General features: G+C 35.8%; 1 protein-coding gene and 1 pseudogene across 1 annotated transcript; both read left to right on the forward strand.

Annotated features, from left to right (window-relative positions):
• The first annotated feature begins 7,742 nt into the window (after positions 1 to 7,742).
• On the forward strand, positions 7,743 to 8,711 carry LOC130872729 (olfactory receptor 143-like; annotated as a pseudogene).
• A 7,900-nt stretch (positions 8,712 to 16,611) lies between these two features.
• LOC130872730 (olfactory receptor 143-like) lies at positions 16,612 to 17,571 on the forward strand. The gene has a single exon (XM_057766944.1). The coding sequence runs from the start codon at positions 16,618 to 16,620 to the stop codon at positions 17,569 to 17,571; it is 954 nt and encodes a 317-aa protein (XP_057622927.1). The 5' UTR covers positions 16,612 to 16,617.
• Positions 17,572 to 19,973: the final 2,402 nt, after the last annotated feature.

Below are 19,973 nucleotides of genomic sequence, written 5' to 3' on the forward strand. Positions count from 1 at the left end.
TTTTGGAATTGATCTTGTATCCTGCCACGCTACTAAAGGTGTTTATCAGCTGTAGGAGTTCTTTGCTGGAGTTTCTGGGGTCGCTTATGTACACTATTATATCATCTGCAAATAATTAAAGTTTAACTTCTTCCTTTCCAATTCGAATCCCTTTGATCCCCTTATGTTGTCGTATTGCTATTGCTAGAACTTCAAGCACTATATTGAAGAGGTATGGAGAGAGTGGACAGCCTTGTCGTGTTCCTGATTTTAGTGGGATGGCTTTGAGTTTCTCTCCATTTAATTTGATGTTAGCTGTCTGCTTGCTATAAATAGCTTTTATTGTAGTTAGGTACGACCCTTGTATCCCTAATCTCTCTGAGACCTATATCATAAAGGGATGTTGAATTTTCTCAAATGCTTTTTCAGCATCTAGTGAAATGATCATATGTTTTTTTTCTTTCAGTTTATTTATATGATGGATTACATTGATACATTTTCGTATGTTGAACCAGCCCTGCATCCCTGGGATAAAGCCTACTTGATCATAATGGATAATTTTTCTAATGTGTTCTTGGATTCGGTTTGCCAGTATTTTATTGAGGATTTTCGCATTGATGTTCATGAGTGAGACTGGCCTGTAGTTCTCTTTCTTGGTTGGGTCTCTGTGTGGTTTTGGTATCAGAATAACTGCAGCTTCATAAAAGGAATTTGGCAATGACTTCTCTGTTTCTATATTGTGAAATACAATAAGGAGTATAGGTATCAGGTCTTCTTGGAAGTTCTTATAGAATTCTGCATTGAAGCTGTCTGGACCTGGGCTTTTTTTGGTAGGGAGATTTTTTTATAAAACTTCTAATTCTTCGCGACTAACAGGTCTATTTATATTGTTCACCTGGTCATGGTTTAACTTTGGTATATTGTACTTATCTAAAAAAGTGTCCATTTCTTTTACATTTTCCAATTTTGTGGCATACAGGCTTTTGTAGTAAGATCTAATGATTCTCTGAATTTCCCCTGTGTCTGTGGTTATGTCTCCCTTTTCTTTTCTGATCTTGTTAATTTGCATATTCTCTCTCAGCCCTTTGATTAGTTTGGATAGGGGTTTATCAATCTTGTTGATCTTCTCCAAGAACCAGCTTTTTGTTTCATTGATTCTTTGGATTGTTTTCTGTGTTTCTATTTTGTTGATTTCAGCCCTCAGTTTGATTATTTCCATTCTTCTACTCCTCCTAGGTGAGTCTGCTTCTTTTTTTCTAGAGCTTTCAGGTGGGTTGTTAAGTCTCCAATGTGTGCTTTCTCCGTTTTCTTTAAGTGGGCACTTAGTGCTATAAACTTTCCTCTTAGCAGTGCTTTCATAGTGTCCCATAGGTTTGAGTATGTTGAGTCTTTGTTTTCATTGAATTCAAGAAAGACTTTAATTTCTTTCTTTATTTCTTCCTTGATCCAGGAATTACTCAAAAATCACCATCATTGTAACTCACAAATCATCACAATATTTACAGCAAAGTAATGTGACCGAATACATCTTATGTTGTTTACCTGCACGATACCAAAGTTTAGTGATTTCCAACTTAACTAAAGCAAAAGAAGTTAAAGATCTTACTCAGAGATTTCTATAAAATGTAGGATTTGATTCATTAAAACATTAGGAAGCCCTGGAAATGTTCACATCTTTCCACTTGGAGGTATTCTGAGCTTTTTTCCTAAAACAAATAAACAATAACAACCCCCCACCAATTTAGATTATAGAAAAAGTCTTGGAAGTTAAATAATGACTGTTCTCAGTGCAAAAATACATTTGTCACTTCAGAGAGTGTTTATTCTGGGTTGACTACACCTCAGAGACAAGTATTTAGGTTACATGAAATACTGTACCTACAATGCTGTAATAACTTTATGGAGTCTTGTATGGTAAAAGAAAAAAAGGAAATAACAAATCAATTCACCTTTAAATACTAGCAAAGTCATCAGGTAGAAGTTTAGAGCAAAGTGGAAACGTCTTTATTATAGTCCTCAGTTGCTGTCTGTTGACATTTTTAGCAATTGAATTTGTGGAAACTAGTGGTTAGTTAGTATTTTCTAAAATTATTTTGCCTGATGGCTACAGGGATTGAAGAGTAAGATGAAGGAGGGGAGACTGAAGAATAATGATCACCAAACCTTAAATGAATTGTCTATATCACTCTCCCTCAACCCAATGTGCACACATCTTCTTGGAACATAGGGCAGAAGAATTGTAAGAGCAAAGGGGGTAGACATTGCCAGGGAAACAGCACCCTTTTGCTAAGACAATGAAACCAAGCAGGCACTCTACTAATGGCACTTATCCCATTGCACATATTTGATTTTTATCTGTTAAATGTAAAGAATTTTTATTTATCAGTATAATATATTCAAAATAGAGTTTACTGAAATGGTCATTTTTTCATATTGTACTTTTCATTATAAACCAAAGTGCCTCTTTTCTTCAAGGATCTTAAATATTCACCCTTTGTTACTTAAACAGAGAATGCAAGTGTGAAACAGCATATTAATTATGTTTTTAATTAAAAAGAGTATCTATAATTCTAATATGGTCACATTAATGATGTTAATTAGTTTGCTTCGCTATGAATGACTTTAATGGGTCCTAGCATCTATATTCAAGGGATTGCATAATTCCAAGTAGGAAATTCATATCTACTACTAGGAATCAGGATGCCAACATAGGTACTTTAATTTCTTCCCTTCCTATTTGTTCACCATTTGGCCATCCTAAGTGAGTTCCACTCTGAAAGTCTAAGGAAGTCAAGACGAACCTTATAAGTTCCATGAAAATGGCATTTGATTTATAGCATGGATGTCCTGATATAAGCTTTGTTCCTTTCCTTCATATTTTCTTGTTAAATGATTAGCTAGTAGTATTATCTCTACTGCATAGTGATTCCTAAAACACTCAAAATGTGTTTTGTGTGTTATTTTGCTGTTTTTCTGATTAAGGGATAAGATTTTGTGATTGCCACTGATCAGCTTTGAATTGTCCACAGTTATAGCTTCCTCCAGGAAAGTGGAAGAGAGGCACACACAGGGATCTGCACAGAGTTCTCTGGGGAGGGAGAGAAACAGGGTGAGTTATTCGATCCTCTATTCATCTCATTCATGTGCCTCATATAGTAAAACTTGTTTGTAGACCAGCAAGCAACTAAGCAATTTCATCTCTGACTTACTGTTTCTATTTCTTTCATGAATTTTTGCTGTATTGGCTGAATTCTTAATCATCTGGTAGCAAGGCTGATTCACCAGCTTCAGGTACACAATGACCTCATTTGTCCCTTCTCAAAAACTGATGTGTGCTATAGGTATAAGGATGTTAAACATAATAAAAATACAGTTAGTATAATGGTCTCTTCTGTCTCTTTAGGAGACAAACCATGACCACTCCCTCCCCCATCTACTGAGACAGGCAGATCTCCTTTCCTGCTTGCAGCCTGAGTCCCTTTCTTCTCTATCTCCCTCTTGAAGAGGCAGCTTCTGCCTTTCCCCACTTTTCCCCTTCAACCTTCTCTCTCTCTCTCTCTCTCTCTCTCTCTCTCTCTCTCTCTCTCTCTCTCTCCACCCCTCTCTCTGTTCTTCTCCTTCTCCCCATTCCCTTCCATAACCTACTAAATAAATATTCAACCTCACTCTGCATGGTGTACCTATTCATGTCGCTCTCGCACACCGGCCACGTGGTTCCCTACCCCTGGACCAGCTTCCTTCAGAGACCTGTCTCATGCACCATCCCTTCCTGGAACAAGCTGTTCTTGTGACCTGCTACCTACTGCCACCTCTTGACCTGCAGTGTTTCTGCCACTGTAACTACTTGGGGATCCGCAGCATATTTTACTAATCCATTACATTGGTGCCGTGAGGTTCAGGAGGCTCTTTTACCCTGAGCCCCTCTCCTGGGGTCAGGATACAGAACCAGATATTTCTTCCAAAATAACCATGTGTTCCATATGCCTGAGGTAATTTCTCTGAACAACACTGGCTTCAATTGGAGAGTTTCTCCCATTCTGCTACGGTTGAGCCCTTCACTGGCATTCATTTCTGGATTGCTTCCTTTAGTTAAAGTCCACGAGGCACCTATTTTCAATTCCAGCCTTTTGCTTCCTGCTGTGGCTTGTGACACGGTGGCTCAGTGACAAAGAAGATCATGACTCTAGGTCCCTCTTATTATTAAACTTAAAAATCCTGCAGCTCAAAATTGTGGCTTTTTTATGCAACATGTGACTGCTGCCATTTTGACTGAGGTCAGGCTCCCTTCTTACCACCATTTTATTGAAGTCAGGTGACTTCACTGCCATCTTAACTGAGTGGCTTTTCCATACAACATGTGACTACTGCAATTTTGACTGAGGTCAGGTGACTTTACCACTATCTTAACTGAGGTCAGGTGACTTCACCACCATCATAACTGAGAGCCAGGTACGGTGACCAGTCCTGGCATCTTTATTGCAGTATACCCTGCCTGATCCCCCAATTTCTTTATGTTTATGTCTCTAAATTCCTATTGTTGACTCTGTTGCATTTGTGTTTTGTGTAGTGTCATGCCTTTGGTAAGGTCCATCAAGAGCATCCACTTCACCCACCTCCTGTTTATTTTCTGTGTGTGTTCATACATGTAACTTAATTGCACCTATGTTTACTGTTAAATGTTATAATTATCTGTTCATTGTATCTCATTCCAGATTACAAAGCAATAAGTCTCATGTTTTGAACTGATATGTACTTTTAATTCTTTTTCAGTGATACAGTATATTTAATCAAACCCTCATTTAAAATATATTAATATGTTCTTTACTATTGTCAGTTCTACCATTAGCCTTCTATTGCAAGCAGTTGTTTTTTTTACTTCTGCCTGTCTTTTTATGAGTGTAAATCTTACCTGTTAAAATCCAGTACTCTCAAACTCAGACCCAGCTCTCCAGGCAGATTTTATACTGTAGTTATACCTGATAAACAACCCCTCTAGGAAATATGGAATTTTAATATTTAATTATTAAAAAACTTTTACTGGGCACAGAACAATGTCCATCCACAATTCGCTTCAATGGCCAAGCATTGACTACTGGGAAAAATTCCCTTTTATCTAAGATGAAGATCAGCAGACAGTGGACAGAATTGCTGAAATTGACTGCCTAGCTGCTTATGTCAAGATAGGCTTGTCTTCCTACCGATTTTGTAGACCACAGGATCTTTTGGAGCCTGTCAGGCCCTGTGCTAAACAGCAAAAGACAAATATGACCTTCACCAGCCATGGAGCACCCCGAGGAGAAGCTCTAGGTACCAACCAAGTAAGTTCTCTTGTCATTTTTAATCAGTGACTCAAGTAAAATTTTATCCTTCCAAAGATCTCTGATGCAGTTTGACAGCTGAGAGATTTTGTCAGTTTAAAAGGACAACCTCACCAAACAAATTTCAGTAAAATACAAATACAAGACCTGCAAGTTATAAAGGTGTGAGGACAAATACAAGTTATCAAATTTCTCTCTCACACTTTTTCTTTTTGGTTTCTCTGTAGCTTTGGTGCATGTCCCAGAACTAGCTCTTGTAGACCACGCTGGCCTCGAACTCACAGAGATCTGCCTGCCTCTGCCTCCTGAGTGCTGGGAATAAAGGCGTGCACCACCACGGCCTGGCTACAAACCCAAATTCTTGTGAGTTCCAGGGAACTTAATTGAAGGATCTACCTTAAACAGGTCAGATATACCCCTTCAATTCCCTGTTGCTAAATTTTTTACCTTAACGTTGTCCTCTGTTCTACCAATATATTAAACAGGTATATGAGACACCAGACATTTCCATACCACAAACACTGGACAGGAACAAACATACCAGCTACACCAGGATGTGACCAGCACCCAGCCTTCTCAGATTTCCCACAAAGAAGATGCCCATAAATAAGCAGGAAACAGTCTCAAGAATCTTCTACTCTAATTCCTTTAACCTGTGGTACCTAAACTCCCACATTTTTTTAATAAAAAAGAGATGGGAATGTAATGGTCTGCCCTGTCTCTTTAAGAGACAAGCCATGACCACTCCCTCCCCCCTCTGCTGAAGCAGGCAGATCTTCCTTCCTGCTTGCAGCCTGAATCCCTTTCTTTTCTGTCTCCCTCTTGAAGAGGCAGCTTCTACCTCTACCCACTTCTCCCCTTCCCCCCTCTCTCCCCCTATCTCTGCTCTTCTCCTTTTCCCCCTTGCCTTCCATAACCTACTAAATAAATATCCAACCTCATCCTGCATGGTGTGGCTATCCATGTCTCTGTCTCTCGCCTGCCATTTTTGCTATGTTAATTTTACCTACTCAAGAGTATGGGAGATCTTTCCATTTTCTGGTGTCTCTTAAATTTCTTTCTTCAAAGATTGAAAGTACTTGTCATACAAGTCTTCCACTTTTTTGGTTAGATTTACTCTAAGATACTTTATGTTATTTTTGGCTATTGTGAAGAGTGATGTTTCTTTGAGTTTTTTCTCAGCCATTTATTTTCTATATAAAGGAGAGCTATTGATATTTTTGAGTTAGTCATGTATGCCGCTACATTACTGAATGTGTTTATGAGTTGTATGAGTTCCTTTGTAGAATTTTTGGGATTGCTTATGTAAATTATCATATCATCAACAAATACTGAGAGTTTGACTTCTTCTTTTCTAATATTTATCCCCCTTGTCTCTTTGTTTGCTCTAGCTGGAACCTCAAGTAGATAGATATGAAGAGAGCAGACAACATTTTCCTGTTTCCAGTTTCAGTGGGATTGCTTTGAGTTTCTTTCCCTTTAGTTTGATGTTGGCTGTTGGCTTGCTGTATATTGCTTCTATTATGTATAAGTATGTGCCTTGTATCTTCTTCTACTATTCCTATTACGCTTAAATTTTTTTCATGGTATCCTATATTACCTGGAAATTTTGTGTTAAACTTTTGTTAGATTTAATGTTTTCTTTGACCTGCTCTTCCAAAGGACTGGGGTTCAATTCCCAGCACCCACATGGCATATCACAGCTAAATTTCAGGGGATCTGATACCTTCATACCAATGCAAATATAATTTTTTTAAAAAATGAACACTAACTAATAGAATTTGTAATATATTATCCTACAATACTATATTATAAGAGTCTAAATTGAGAGAAATGAGGTATTGGATACAAATAAGATTATTTTCTTTTGAACAAATAGAGGGAACTTTTAAGAGCAATTCTTGAACTGAAATCATGTCATATTCCTGGGTTAGATATTTTTGGAGGTCTGAATCAGCTTTTTGTTGATAATTAACATCTCTTAATTATCAGAAATTTAAATTACTTAGGATATTGGAGTGAGAGGGCCTGTGCTGTATAACAGCAGTGACATACTAAGGCAAAAAAATGTTAAATCATCTTAATTTTCATATCACCTGCTAAAACTCAAAGGTATATAAATCAAGGGTTTAACATACAGTGGGGCTTTTTTTTCTCTTTTTTGTCCCTAATCCTTAGAAAAGCTTAAAGAGACAAGAGAAAGTGGTTATTTACAGACGTTAGGAGGCACAACTCCGAAACTCCTAAAGTTGTGCCAGTCTTTAATCAGAGTAGATGCTCATCATGAATAGGAAAAGGATAAACAGGGATTTCTCAGTAATGAGTAGCAATGTTCTCCTAATTCTTTGCTCAGTGCATTCAAAGAACTTTAAACTTGTAAAACTGGGTCTGGTTGTCCTTTTGTAGTCAGTTTCTCGTTTAATGTGACCCTTTCCTACTGTTTCTCTAGACATGACAAAAACGGCTATGCAGAATGACTCTTCAGTGACCGAATTCATTCTCGCAGGATTGACAGACCAACCTGAGCTCCAGCTACCCCTCTTCATCCTGTTTCTGGTGTACCACACAGTCACTGTGGTGGGGAACTTGAGTTTAATGAGTCTCATTTTCCTAAATTCAGACCTGCAGACCTCCATGTACTTTTTTCTCTTTAACTTGTCCTTCATTGACTTATGTTATTCCTTTGTCTTTACACCCTAAACACTAATGAGTTTTGTTTCAGAGAAGAACACTATCTCCTTTAGAGGATGCATGACTCAGCTGTTTTTCTATTGCTTTTTTGCCCATTCTGAGTGTTATGTGTTGACAGCCATGGCCTATGATCGCTATGTAGCCATCTGTCAACCCCTCTTGTACATGGTCATCATGTCTTCTAGGACATGTTCCCTGATGATGTTTGGTTCATACCTCACAGGGTTTACTGCTGCCATTGTCCACATAGTATTTATGATCAGACTGAAGTTTTGTGATTCTAACATCATCAACCACTACCTGTGTTATATATTCCCCCTTCTGCAGCTCTCCTGCAGCAACATCTATGCCACTGAGCTGGTGAGTTCTGTTGTGGCCAGCACAGTGGTCATTGTATCTAGTGTTGTCATCTTAATGTCCTATGCTTTGATTCTTTTTAATATCACTCAGTTGTCATCAGGTAAGGGTTTGTACAAAGCCATGAGCACCTGTAGTTCTCACATAATAACTGTGGCCCTATTCTATGGATTTGGTATGCTTACACATATCAAAACATCATCTGATGAGTCTGTGGTTCAGGGGAAAGTTCTCAGTGTATTTTGTACATTTTTGCTGCCACTGCTAAACCCTTTTATTTACAGTCTCAGGAATAAGGATGTCAAGCTTGCTTTAAAGACATCTTTAAGAAGACTCACAGTGAATGAAGCACTCAGGATGTCGTAGTCCACATTCCCAATTTGAGTCTTTTTCTCCACTTTGTTTTGTTCTTAGCTTTTTTTCTTTTCAATATTCTCATTTCTTCTTCTCTCTCTCTTTTTTTAAAAAATATTCTGGCAAGGTTTCCAGATTACTATTTCTTCTCATTTCTTCACAAAAATCCTTGGTTATTTTACTGGGAGATAAAATGTATTTAATCTGTGGATTCATTCTGAATGTGCATCAAGCTTAATTTTTGTGTAAGGTAGAAAAACTCGATAACATATTTTGTATTTTAAGAGCACTCGTACTGTGACAAAGGAAAGCCAGGGAGAAGAAAACTTTCTAATAGTTTACTTGTGTTGGTTTTTTCAGAAAGAAAACTATAGAGCATTTCCAATTTAAGTTTTTTAAATACACTTGTGAATAGCATTCATACATAGAATTGTTAACTAGATTGTGGCCATGGTAAAGTTGTCATTTTTTTAGCAGTATTTATTATTTTTCAATATTTTTGCACTTCATCACTACAAAATGGCATTGTGTGTTTTATTGGAGTAATGGTCAATTTTTATAATTATTGAAGACTGAACTAGGCTATTTTGTATTCATAATTGTTAAATGACAGTGATTTTTTTGAAAGTTTGGTTTGTCGTATATACAATGGATTTTTGTCACTGCATTTGAACAATTGATAAGAACTACTTATCTTTAATAAACAGACATTAATAACGTCCAATGTCTAAAGTTATTATTCACTTTTTTATATATCAATGATGATGTTTTTAAAGAAAAGTCTACTTACATCTAGATAAAAGAAACTATAGTGACATTATACTTCAGTGGTGGAGTACTTATACAAGCTCCTGTTTGATTCTTGCCACACATGTACATATACATAATCATACACATTTATGTAATATATTAAGCATCTGTTCATATACATGTGATTATAGTACAAATACTAAGTAAAGGTATTTTTATTTAAAAGTAAATATATAACTTTTTCTATTGCTTATTTTTAAGATCCCTTCCCCATAAATCATGGAAATCACAAAAACCCTCCCATCTACCTGAAAGTTTGTGCAATGTGTAATTTTCTTAAATAGAGGGTGAATATAATTTTTATTTTCTGTTCTCTGTATTTAACTTGTTTTATGTTATATAGCCAGTAACACAAATCCTTGTTTTAAACCCAATGTTTATCCAATATGGAAACATTTGGAATGAAACAATGAGAATCTTGAAGTGACAGAGAGAGCAAGAAATTGTTCAGAATTTGTATGAAAAAGGTAGAGAGCATTTGACCACATGTGCAGACTGATGCATGTTCCTCTGCATGCTTTGAGTGTGTTATGATGATACAACAGTTACCAGTTTTATGGCAAAATCTTTGTTTAGGACCTGAAAGCTGACATTGGCCAATACTCCGTGGCTGTAGAGACCTGACTCTCTGTGCAGAAATTGTCAGAGCCCTGGGCTTTTTACAGCCTTTATGATTCTATATTGTGGTGGATAATTATCTAAGAAAAAACAGCCTCAGCAATTGTTAACCTCATCCAGTTGATGAATTGCTTATAGCATTGTTTCCCCATGTTTCAAATAATCTGTTTAATTGTTATCATTATAATAGATCATGGATATTAGAGAAGTACAAAATCAGATAACAAAGTTTCCCTCTTTGAGGATCAACCATGTGTCTACCCGATTTCAATTCTGAACTTGAAAGTTGCAGCAATGACATTTTACTCATTTCGTCTGTGGAGGGTTGGAGGGTTGTCTTTAGAAATGATGTTTTTTTTTTGTTTTTGTTTTTGTTTTTTTTTTTATCAGAATGGTTATCAGGATGCTTAGCCATGAGATCAACAAGACATATACTTCATGAGAAAACATAGTTTACTAGGGAGCATATTTTATGATTTAGTACCTACTTCATCTCTTCTTTACATGGAGCTTAATGAAACACTAGAATTTACAAATGAAAGACAGTTTTTGAGAGCAAATATTTCCAGAAAGAATCAATTAATAACGATTCTGCAGACTCACACAAAAGCATATCTGAATAATAAAATCCGATATGACATATACCTATTACATAATCAATTGGGCACTCTAGGTATATGTTAGGGGTATTTTTGTTATGAAATTAATCTTTCTTGCTTATGTAAATTTTCAGCACCCTCAATTGAGAAATGATGGATTGTTTTAGCCTGTTTATTTCAACAACTACTGTTTCCACAGTCTAACTTAAAGTTCATCCAGAGAATTACATGTTCTGGAGTCAAATTTGAATTTCTAAATAATCATCACATAGCGTGACCTTAGTAGTAGCAATGTATGTATGTCTCATGAATGGTTATCATAATCTGTACTTACTTTGAAATACTGTGTTCTACTATAAAAAGGTTAGTGGAATTCAGTGAACCCCAATGCCTGTAGCTTTTAAAACAGTACTTGTAGGTAGACATATTTATATACTAGCTCTTTTCTTTTGAGCTTCTGATATTAATTCATACATTTGGAGAATTGATCTATAATCTTGGAAATTAACCCCATGTTGTAATTTGCCTTCCTCTACACTGTTTATTAGAAGGATCTTCTGTTTTGTAAATTTAAATTAGTTTTAACGTTTGAGCAAAATTTTATAGGTAAACAAGTAAAAAAAACCAAATAAACAAAAGTCCGATTGTTATATTACTTAAGCCATCAAGTCTATGAAAATGTGCAATAATGGGTGACCTTGTATATCAAAGCTATCTTTCTTCAACTTTATATATTTGTAGCCTGGAACTGAGTAGTACAGAAAGCCCTGAAATTAAATCGCAAGCATAATCAACTCACGTTAACTCTGCCTGTTCCTTATTCGTTTGGGTGAAGAAGCAGAGAGAAGGAGAAAATGGGGGGTGATCTCCACCAGGTTTTTAGTTTTTACAGACATGGTTGAAAATTCCATAGGGCAAGACAATGATGATAGGAATTTCAGAATCACAAAAAGGTCAGGGAGAGCCTGACAAAGCAGAACTCCAGGAATTGGGTGACACCACCCTGGATGGGCCAGCATCTAAGGGGAAATACCCAACATTCCAAACCATTAGACAAAGTTACTAAACAACTCCTAATCCTGGATTCACCCACTCTCAGACGTGTCTCTCTGGTAAGGGAGGTGTTTTCTATTCTTTTGAAATTCCTAGTGGTCTGTTAACAAGGGTAAGTTTGGGGGATTGAAACAGAGTGAAGGTTATCACTCCAAGACCTCATGGAAGATCATTCCATTGCCTGTGGGGAAAGTTTATACTACTGAGTTATTTAAGGAATGAATCTCATTTTGAAAGAAAGAATCAGCCAGGAAGTGGTGGCACACGCCTTTAATCCCAGTGCTCAGGAGGCAGAGACAGGTGGATCTCTATGAGTTTGAGGCCAGCTACAACTACAGCTACAACTACAAGAGCTAGTTCCAGGACAGGCACCAGAGCTACAGAGAAACTGTATCTCGAAAAAAAAATATTAAATAAATAAAGAAAAAATCATGGATTCACAAGGGTTTTTACAGATTTGACAACAACTTTTCCAAAATGCAAGTGTTTCCACAGCTCTGCTGAATGGGTTCTCCATGTGGAGTGTACATATATACTTCCCATGGACTAGTCTAATAGATCTATATTTATATATAATAGCTGTATATTTACTGTATAGTCTTGTGGGCTCCAACAAAGTTTATTAGGGAAATTTTTTTTTGTCTCCTCAGATTTTTAGCAATGAGAATTCTTCTGAAAACAACTCCTTCATGATCGAGTTTGTTCTAGGTGGATTCACAGATTTTCCAGAGCTCCAGATGCCCTGTTTCTAAGGATCTACATTGTCACAGTGATGGAACACTGGACTGATCACCCTGACTAACCTCAATCATCATTTGCACACCCACTTCTACAATTTCCTTTTCAGCCTCTCCTTCATTGATCTCTGCTATCCTCCTATCTCCAGTTTCAAAGTATTGATAAATTTTATCTCTGAGAGGAATGAAAGTTCCTATATGGGGTCCATGACTCAGATTTTTCTTTAGTTCTTTTTGGTCATATAAACTGTTAAGCAGGCGTGGTTATGAGCAAAGCAAATGCACTGGCTGTTGACTCCACCCTGCTTCACTTTCCAACATGGCAGAGATTCATTTACTGACATCTCTGGGAGCCATGTTTACCAGACCAACTCTGTGAAGCAGTTAGCCCACACTGCCACCAGTAACTTGTGTCATGCTGCCCGTAAACCCCATTCAAGGGCTCAGTAGAAGGAACTCTCAAAAGAGCCCTTCAAATTGCAAGTTAAATCAGGCAGTCATTTCTTATAAAAGCCATGACTCTCCTCAACACAAGAAAACAGAGCCAATCTGAAAAACATGTGGCCATCAAGAATTTGCAATTGACTCCCATTTTTGTGGGCTGAGAAGTACTTTTTGTAAAGCTTTCTTTGGCTTCATGTGGATGTATATTGCCCCACTTTGGCACCAAAATGTAGGTCTATCAAAGAGTACTACAAAGCCTGGAATAGACCATAACAATTTATTTTATTTGGGGATATACTCAGAGTAAGGGTAGATAACTGGAGTTCTCTCTTTGTGCTGGAAAACGGAAACTGAATCCAGCAGAAAACAGGACCATGCACACTTTTCATCTTCATTTACAGTACCTGAGACCATGCCCCAAAAGGGACGATCTCTAAAAGGCTATTGCCTGAAGGAGCTCCCACAACACTTTTGTATAAGTTATCTTGGTCATGGTGTCTCCTCACAACAATACAGTATAACTAAGACACCGACCTCCTTGAGTCAGATATATAAAATAAAGGGTATGGGTTTCCAGGCTCTTTCTGCTACATCTCCATTAGAGTGCCTTGTCCAACCAATCTCAGCTTTTTTATATATGTGTCTGTGTGTCTTTCCTTTCTTCAGTAACTCACAACCCCAGTCATGTTTTCAGGACACAGACATGTGTACTGTAGCAGTACAGTTATTCTAATGACTCATTTGGACAATTTTGCCGTGGTAAAGATGTATACAGGTTATACTTTATACCCTGGCACTGCCAGTATGAGGGGCATGAACCACTTTTTTTCCTTTTCCACTCTGACTTTCTCTATTCTTTTCTTAATTCAATCTGCTGTTTTCCTTCATATATATGTATATATATATATATATATTTAACAGGTTTTCACTATAGAATCTTGGATTTTCAATCCCTCAGCTCTGCTTCTTAATGATTAAGACAGTACACCTGTGGTCCAAGTCTAACATTCTTCTTAAAGAACAGATTAGCTAAAGAGAAATATAATAGATTAATTTTTTCAAGTGTTTGCATGAAATAGGAGCTACTAAAAATTTCAGAGATCAAGGAAAACAGTCCAGTGTTATTGCTAGGATTTAGAGACACTGAAAAGCTCTATCTACAAATGTGATTAGACAAAAAAGTTCAGGACATATTACAAACTCGAAGTCCCTTTGTGTCATACTCATTCTTCCTGAGTACATGCCAAGACCCCTTCTGGAATGGAGGTCATTAGTTCTTCATAATCAACTGACTCACTCATAGAGGCAAGGCTTGGGAAGAACAGTATTTCTGGTTTATGGTTGATTTTATGTAAAGTGATTCTATACTCTCTAGGTTTCCTTATGGAGGATCTTTGTTATAATGGTCTATCTTCATAAATTAAAGGCTCAGAGCAATGTATTAACAGCTGTATTATCAAAAGCTCAAGTTACCTATAAGTCCTGTTCTATCAGAGTAAGACCAGATTACTTGGCAGAAAACTTCAAATCAAGGAGGGTTTTTTTTGTTTTCAACACGTTACTTTCTGAGCCTGACCAATGTCCATGGAATATATTACATTGCTAGAGAAATTTCATTGGCCATGACCAGTGTATAGGCTGTGATGTTGTGGTTTATAACACCAACATGCATTACTGAGCATGGCTATGAGATGATGTTTATTTTACGTTATACAGGAGAACAACACAGCATATACTTACTTCCTCTAAAAGACTAATGTGATGAGAAATCCTGGGTTACCAGTTTATGAAACAGGGAATGGGGATTACAGATTTTTACATGTCTAGGACAGTTTTATTTGCTACTTTATATGGATCGTTAAATTTAATTAAAACAACAATACAGTAACTCCTTTATCTTGTTTCATATTACTATTATTATAATTGTAACAGTGCTGAGATTAGACCTAGAGGCTTGTGTATGCAAAATAATTTTCTACCACTGAGCCATACCCAGATCATCTTTTTTGAGACATATTTTAAGATAGACACAGAAATATGTATATGTTAATATAAATGCACAAAGCCACATAGATTACAATTTTGGTACAGATTCATTAGTAAGAAATAGAAAAAAACAGAATTAAACTGTCTTGAGGGCATATTCCTTTTTCTTAAATGTTTTGCTCAAAAACCTTTTACTTTTTGTAGAGTTTTTATTTAATAATTACTAAAGCAATTGCAAGGCTTGTATATAATTATTAAAAATGACAATTGAGTATGTCCCTGGTGATTTCTCTTGTCAATTTGTCCAGGGCGTAATGAGTAGAATTCTGAAGGGAACAACCCAATACTCTGCTCAGTGTACCAGGTATTTCTGTTGGGGAATTAGAAATAAAACAACTTTGTGTCTCAAAAGAGAGAGTGTTTATATTCATGCTGCATTCTATAAACACATGTTCTATTATTTCTACCCTTAAGGGAGAAATCACTCACCATGGGAGGTGTCATCAGGAGAGAATAATTGTCTATACTTCTCTGATGGCTATTCTTGGTTGTCAACTTAACTATAACAGGAATTAGCTATAATCTAGAAATGGAGGATACACTTGTGATCCAGATCTTGAGGCAGGAAGATGCCTTTTACCTAGATATTGAGGCTGGAAGGTACACTTTTATTCTGGGCCACACCATTTGCTAGAAGCCTATAAAAGGACAATGTAAGAAGGTAGGATTTTTCCTTCTCCTGCTTGTTCTCACCTCATCAGCACACCAATTCCTTCATCAGGATCCTACAGAGAAGCTGAGACACATAGACTTGTCTGACTGAGCAACTACTAGATTATTGTACTTTGTGAAGCCATAGTTGAACTATAGTCTGTAAAATATTCTAATAAGTTGCATTTAAATTTCATAGAAATAGTTCTGTTATATATAACAGAGTATTCATAATTTGTTGTATATATATAAAAATAATAGATACTAATTCCATCATTCTATAAATTCTGTGAGAATAGAAGACACTGGATAATATAATTTCTAATATATTATCCTATGCTACTATGTTGTAGAGATAAATGATATACTGGGTGCAAATGAGATTAATTTTAGATCAAATAAAGACAACTTTTAAGAGAATTATTTAATTGAAATTACATCATGTCCCAGGCATAGATATTTTAAGAGGTCTGAATCTCTTTTGTATTGATAAATATCATCTCTTCATTATCAGAAATGCAAATTCCTTAGGATATTGCAGTGAAAGGGCCTGTATGGTACAATAGCAGTCACATATTTAGTCTAAAAAAAGTTAAATTTTTTTAATCTTTATAACACCCCCCAAAACTCAAAGCTATAGAAGTCAAGGGTTTAACATACAATGATGTTTTATTTTTCTTTTTGTCCCTAATTTTTAAGAAAGCTTAAAGAGACAAGAGAAAGTGGTTGTTTACAGACTTTGGGAGTTGTGCTGTAATAAGAGTAGATGTTCATTATAATAGGAAAATAATAAATAGATATTTCCCAGGAATGAGAAGCAATGATCTCTAAATGCTTTGCTCTGTGGTTTCAGACAACCTTGAACTTGTAACAGCTAGTTCTATCCTTTTGTAGTCAGTGACAGAGTTCATTGTTTAATGTGACCTTTACTAATGTTTCTCCAGATCTACTGTGACAAAAATGGCTATGCAGAATGACTCTTCAGTGACCGAATTCATTCTCGCAGGATTGACAGACCAACCTGAGCTCCAGCTACCCCTCTTCATCCTGTTTCTGGTGTATCACACAGTCACTGTGGTGGGGAACTTGAGTTTAATGAGTCTCATTTTCCTAAATTCAGACCTGCAGACCCCCATGTACTTTTTTCTCTTTAACTTGTCCTTCATTGACTTATGTTATTCCTTTGTCTTTACACCCAAAACACTAATGAGTTTTGTTTCAAAGAAGAACACCATCTCCTTTAGAGGATGCATGACTCAGCTGTTTTTCTTTTGTTTTTTTGTCCACTCTGAGTGCTACGTGTTGACAGCCATGGCTTATGATCGCTATGTAGCCATCTGTCAACCTCTGTTGTACATGGTTATTATGTCTCCTAGGACATGTTCCCTGATGATGTTTGGTTCATACTTCATGGGGTTAGCTGGTGCCTTTGTTCACACAGTGTTTATGGTCAGTCTCAGGTTTTGTGATTCTAACATCATCAACCATTACATGTGTGATATCTTTCCCCTTCTCCAGCTCTCCTGCAGTAACACCTATGCCAGTGAGCTTGTGAGTTCTGTTGTTGTCAGCACAGTGGTCATTGCATCTAGTGTTGTCATCTTAATGTCCTATGCTTTGATTCTTTTTAATGTCACTCAGTTGTCATCAGGTAAGGGTTTATACAAAGCCATGAGCACCTGTAGTTCTCACATAATGACTGTTGCCTTATTCTATGGATTTGGTATGCTTTCTCATATCAAAACATCATCTGATGAGTCTGTAGTTCAGGGGAAAATACTCAGTGTATTTTATACCTTTTTGTTGCCACTGCTGAACCCTTTTATTTACAGTCTCAGGAATAAGGATGTCAAAGTTGCTTTAAAGAGATCTCTAAGGAGACTCACATTAACTGAAGAACTCGGGCTGTCATAGTCCACATTCTCAATTTGAGTTTTTTTCTCCACTTTGTTTTGCTCTCACCTTCTTATCTTCTATATTCTTATGTCTTCCTTTCATCTTTTTTTTAATATTCTGGCAAGGTTTCCAGTGTATTATTTCTTCTTGTTCCTTCACAAAAATTCTTTATTATTTTATCTGGAGATAAGAAAATAAGTGTGGATCCAGCTTCATGTTTGTACAAGGTAGAGTCACAAGGTGACATATTTCGTATCATAAGAGAACTCCATTTCTTATTTAGGTACTTATATGGCCAAGGAGAGCCAGATAGATGAATGATTTCAGATATCTTTACTACTGTTGGTCTATTCAGAGAGAAATTTATAGAGTATTTCCAATTTAAGTTTTTAAAATATGCTTGTGAATTGCAATCAATGAGAATGGTAGGCTAAATTGTAGCCATGGTAGAATTGTCAATGTTTCTAGCAGTATTTATTGTTTTTCAATATTTTTCTTATTTTGGATTTTGCACCCCATCATTACAAAAATGACATTATGTGTTTTCCGGGAGTAATGGGCAATTTTTATAATTATTGAAGACTAATTAAGCTATTTTGTATTCAGAATTTTAAAATATCATTAACAATGACAGTGATTTTGTGAAAGTTTGGTTTGTCTTAAATACAACTGCCACTGCATTTGAACTATTAAAAAGAACTAATTACTTTTAATAAAGACACACTAATAACATGCAATGTCTAAAGTCATTATTCACTTTTATATAACAATAATATCTTTTTAAAGAAAAGTCTACTTGTTTCTAGAAAATTGAAACTATAGGTGACATCATAACCCAGTGATGTAATACATATATAAACTCCTATTTGATTCTTACCACACATGTACACACACATACTCACATACATTTATGTATACATATTAATCATATATTCATATATATGTTATTATGGCACAAATATTGAGTAACTGGAATTTTTAAAATATACTTATAAGTTTTTCTTTTTCTTATTTCTAGTAGCCTCTTCCAGCAAATCATGCTTAGTCAAACAAACTTCCATCTACCTGAAAGTTTTTGCAATATGTAATGTTCTTACACAGAGGGTTAATATAAATCTTTTTTCTTTATTCAACTTGTTTTAGGCTATATAGATAGTAATACAAGTCCTATTTTTAAACTCCATGTGTACCCAATAAGGAAACATATGGAATGAACAAAGAATCTTGAATTGAAAGAGAGAGCTAGAAGTTGTTCAGAATGAGTCTGAAATAGGGGGAGAACATTTGACCTCATATGCAGCCTGATACATGTAACTCTGATGACCCAACAGTTTCCGTTCCACAACTAGGAATTGTTTGGGACCTGAAAGCTGACACTTGCCAAAACTCACATCAAAAATTTAGTGGCTTAGCAGACATGTAGCTCTGCTCAGAAATTGGCAGAGCACTTCTACTGGGAAAATGTTAGTGGAATTCAGTGAAAGACAATACCTGTGGCTTTTGAAAGATTACATGGAAGTAGACTTACTGGTATACTAGTTCTTCTCTTTTGACCTTTTGATATTAATTCATACTTTTGGAGAGTTGTGATCTATGACCTTGGAAATTAAGCACATGTTGTACAGGTCTTCCTGTACACAATTCATTTGAAATATATTTTGCTTTCTAAATTTAATTTAGCTTTAACATTTGAACAAAATTTTAAATGTAAACAAGCAAACAAAAATACCAGTGTTAGAACACTTAAGTTATCGTGTCCATAAAAATATGTTTTACTTTGTCTATCAGAGCTATATTTTTTCATCTTTAGATATTTGCAGCATGCAACTGAGTAGCACATAAAATCCCCTAAATAAATAAGCATGTCTGTTTATTTAGATTGTGTTTAAACTATTTTAGTAGTCTTTTCTGTCTTTCTAGATGGTCTTTAATAAGGACAGATTATAAAGTCATCAAGTTAAAAAACAGGTAAAATTAACTATTCAAACAAAAAATTTTAAAGAGGTAAGAAATTTCACCACTTTAGTTCTGAAATCACTATTTTTTGTATTTCTTCTGTCTTGATAAGACATTAAATAAGGATATTAGTAAGTGTTATAAAAGTTTCTCCATTATTTACCTGAAGATAAATTTTAGTGGACTATACTTGGATATATTCATCATTATTCCAACTTTGTTATATGATTGTTAATCAAACATGCAGTGGATATTTTATTATTGACATATGTTCAGAAATATTTTTGGTATTTGTCTGTCCTTTATACTCCTTTATACTATAATTCACAATATCTCAGCTAATATACAATATTTCATCAGGGACTTAGTGATTTTTTTGAGCACAGGATGTTTATATTTAAAGACTACTCATAAATGCTTTTTTTTTTTTTTTTTTTTTTTTGGTTTTTCGAGACAGGGTTTCT

This window comes from Chionomys nivalis, chromosome 4, assembly GCF_950005125.1.
Source record: "Chionomys nivalis chromosome 4, mChiNiv1.1, whole genome shotgun sequence".
Taxonomy (NCBI): domain Eukaryota; kingdom Metazoa; phylum Chordata; class Mammalia; order Rodentia; family Cricetidae; genus Chionomys; species Chionomys nivalis.

Bases quoted from the DNA above. Each gene is read 5' to 3' on its own strand.
- LOC130872730 (XM_057766944.1), top strand. From the start codon at position 16,618: ATGGCTATGCAGAATGACTCTTCAGTGACCGAATTCATTCTCGCAGGA.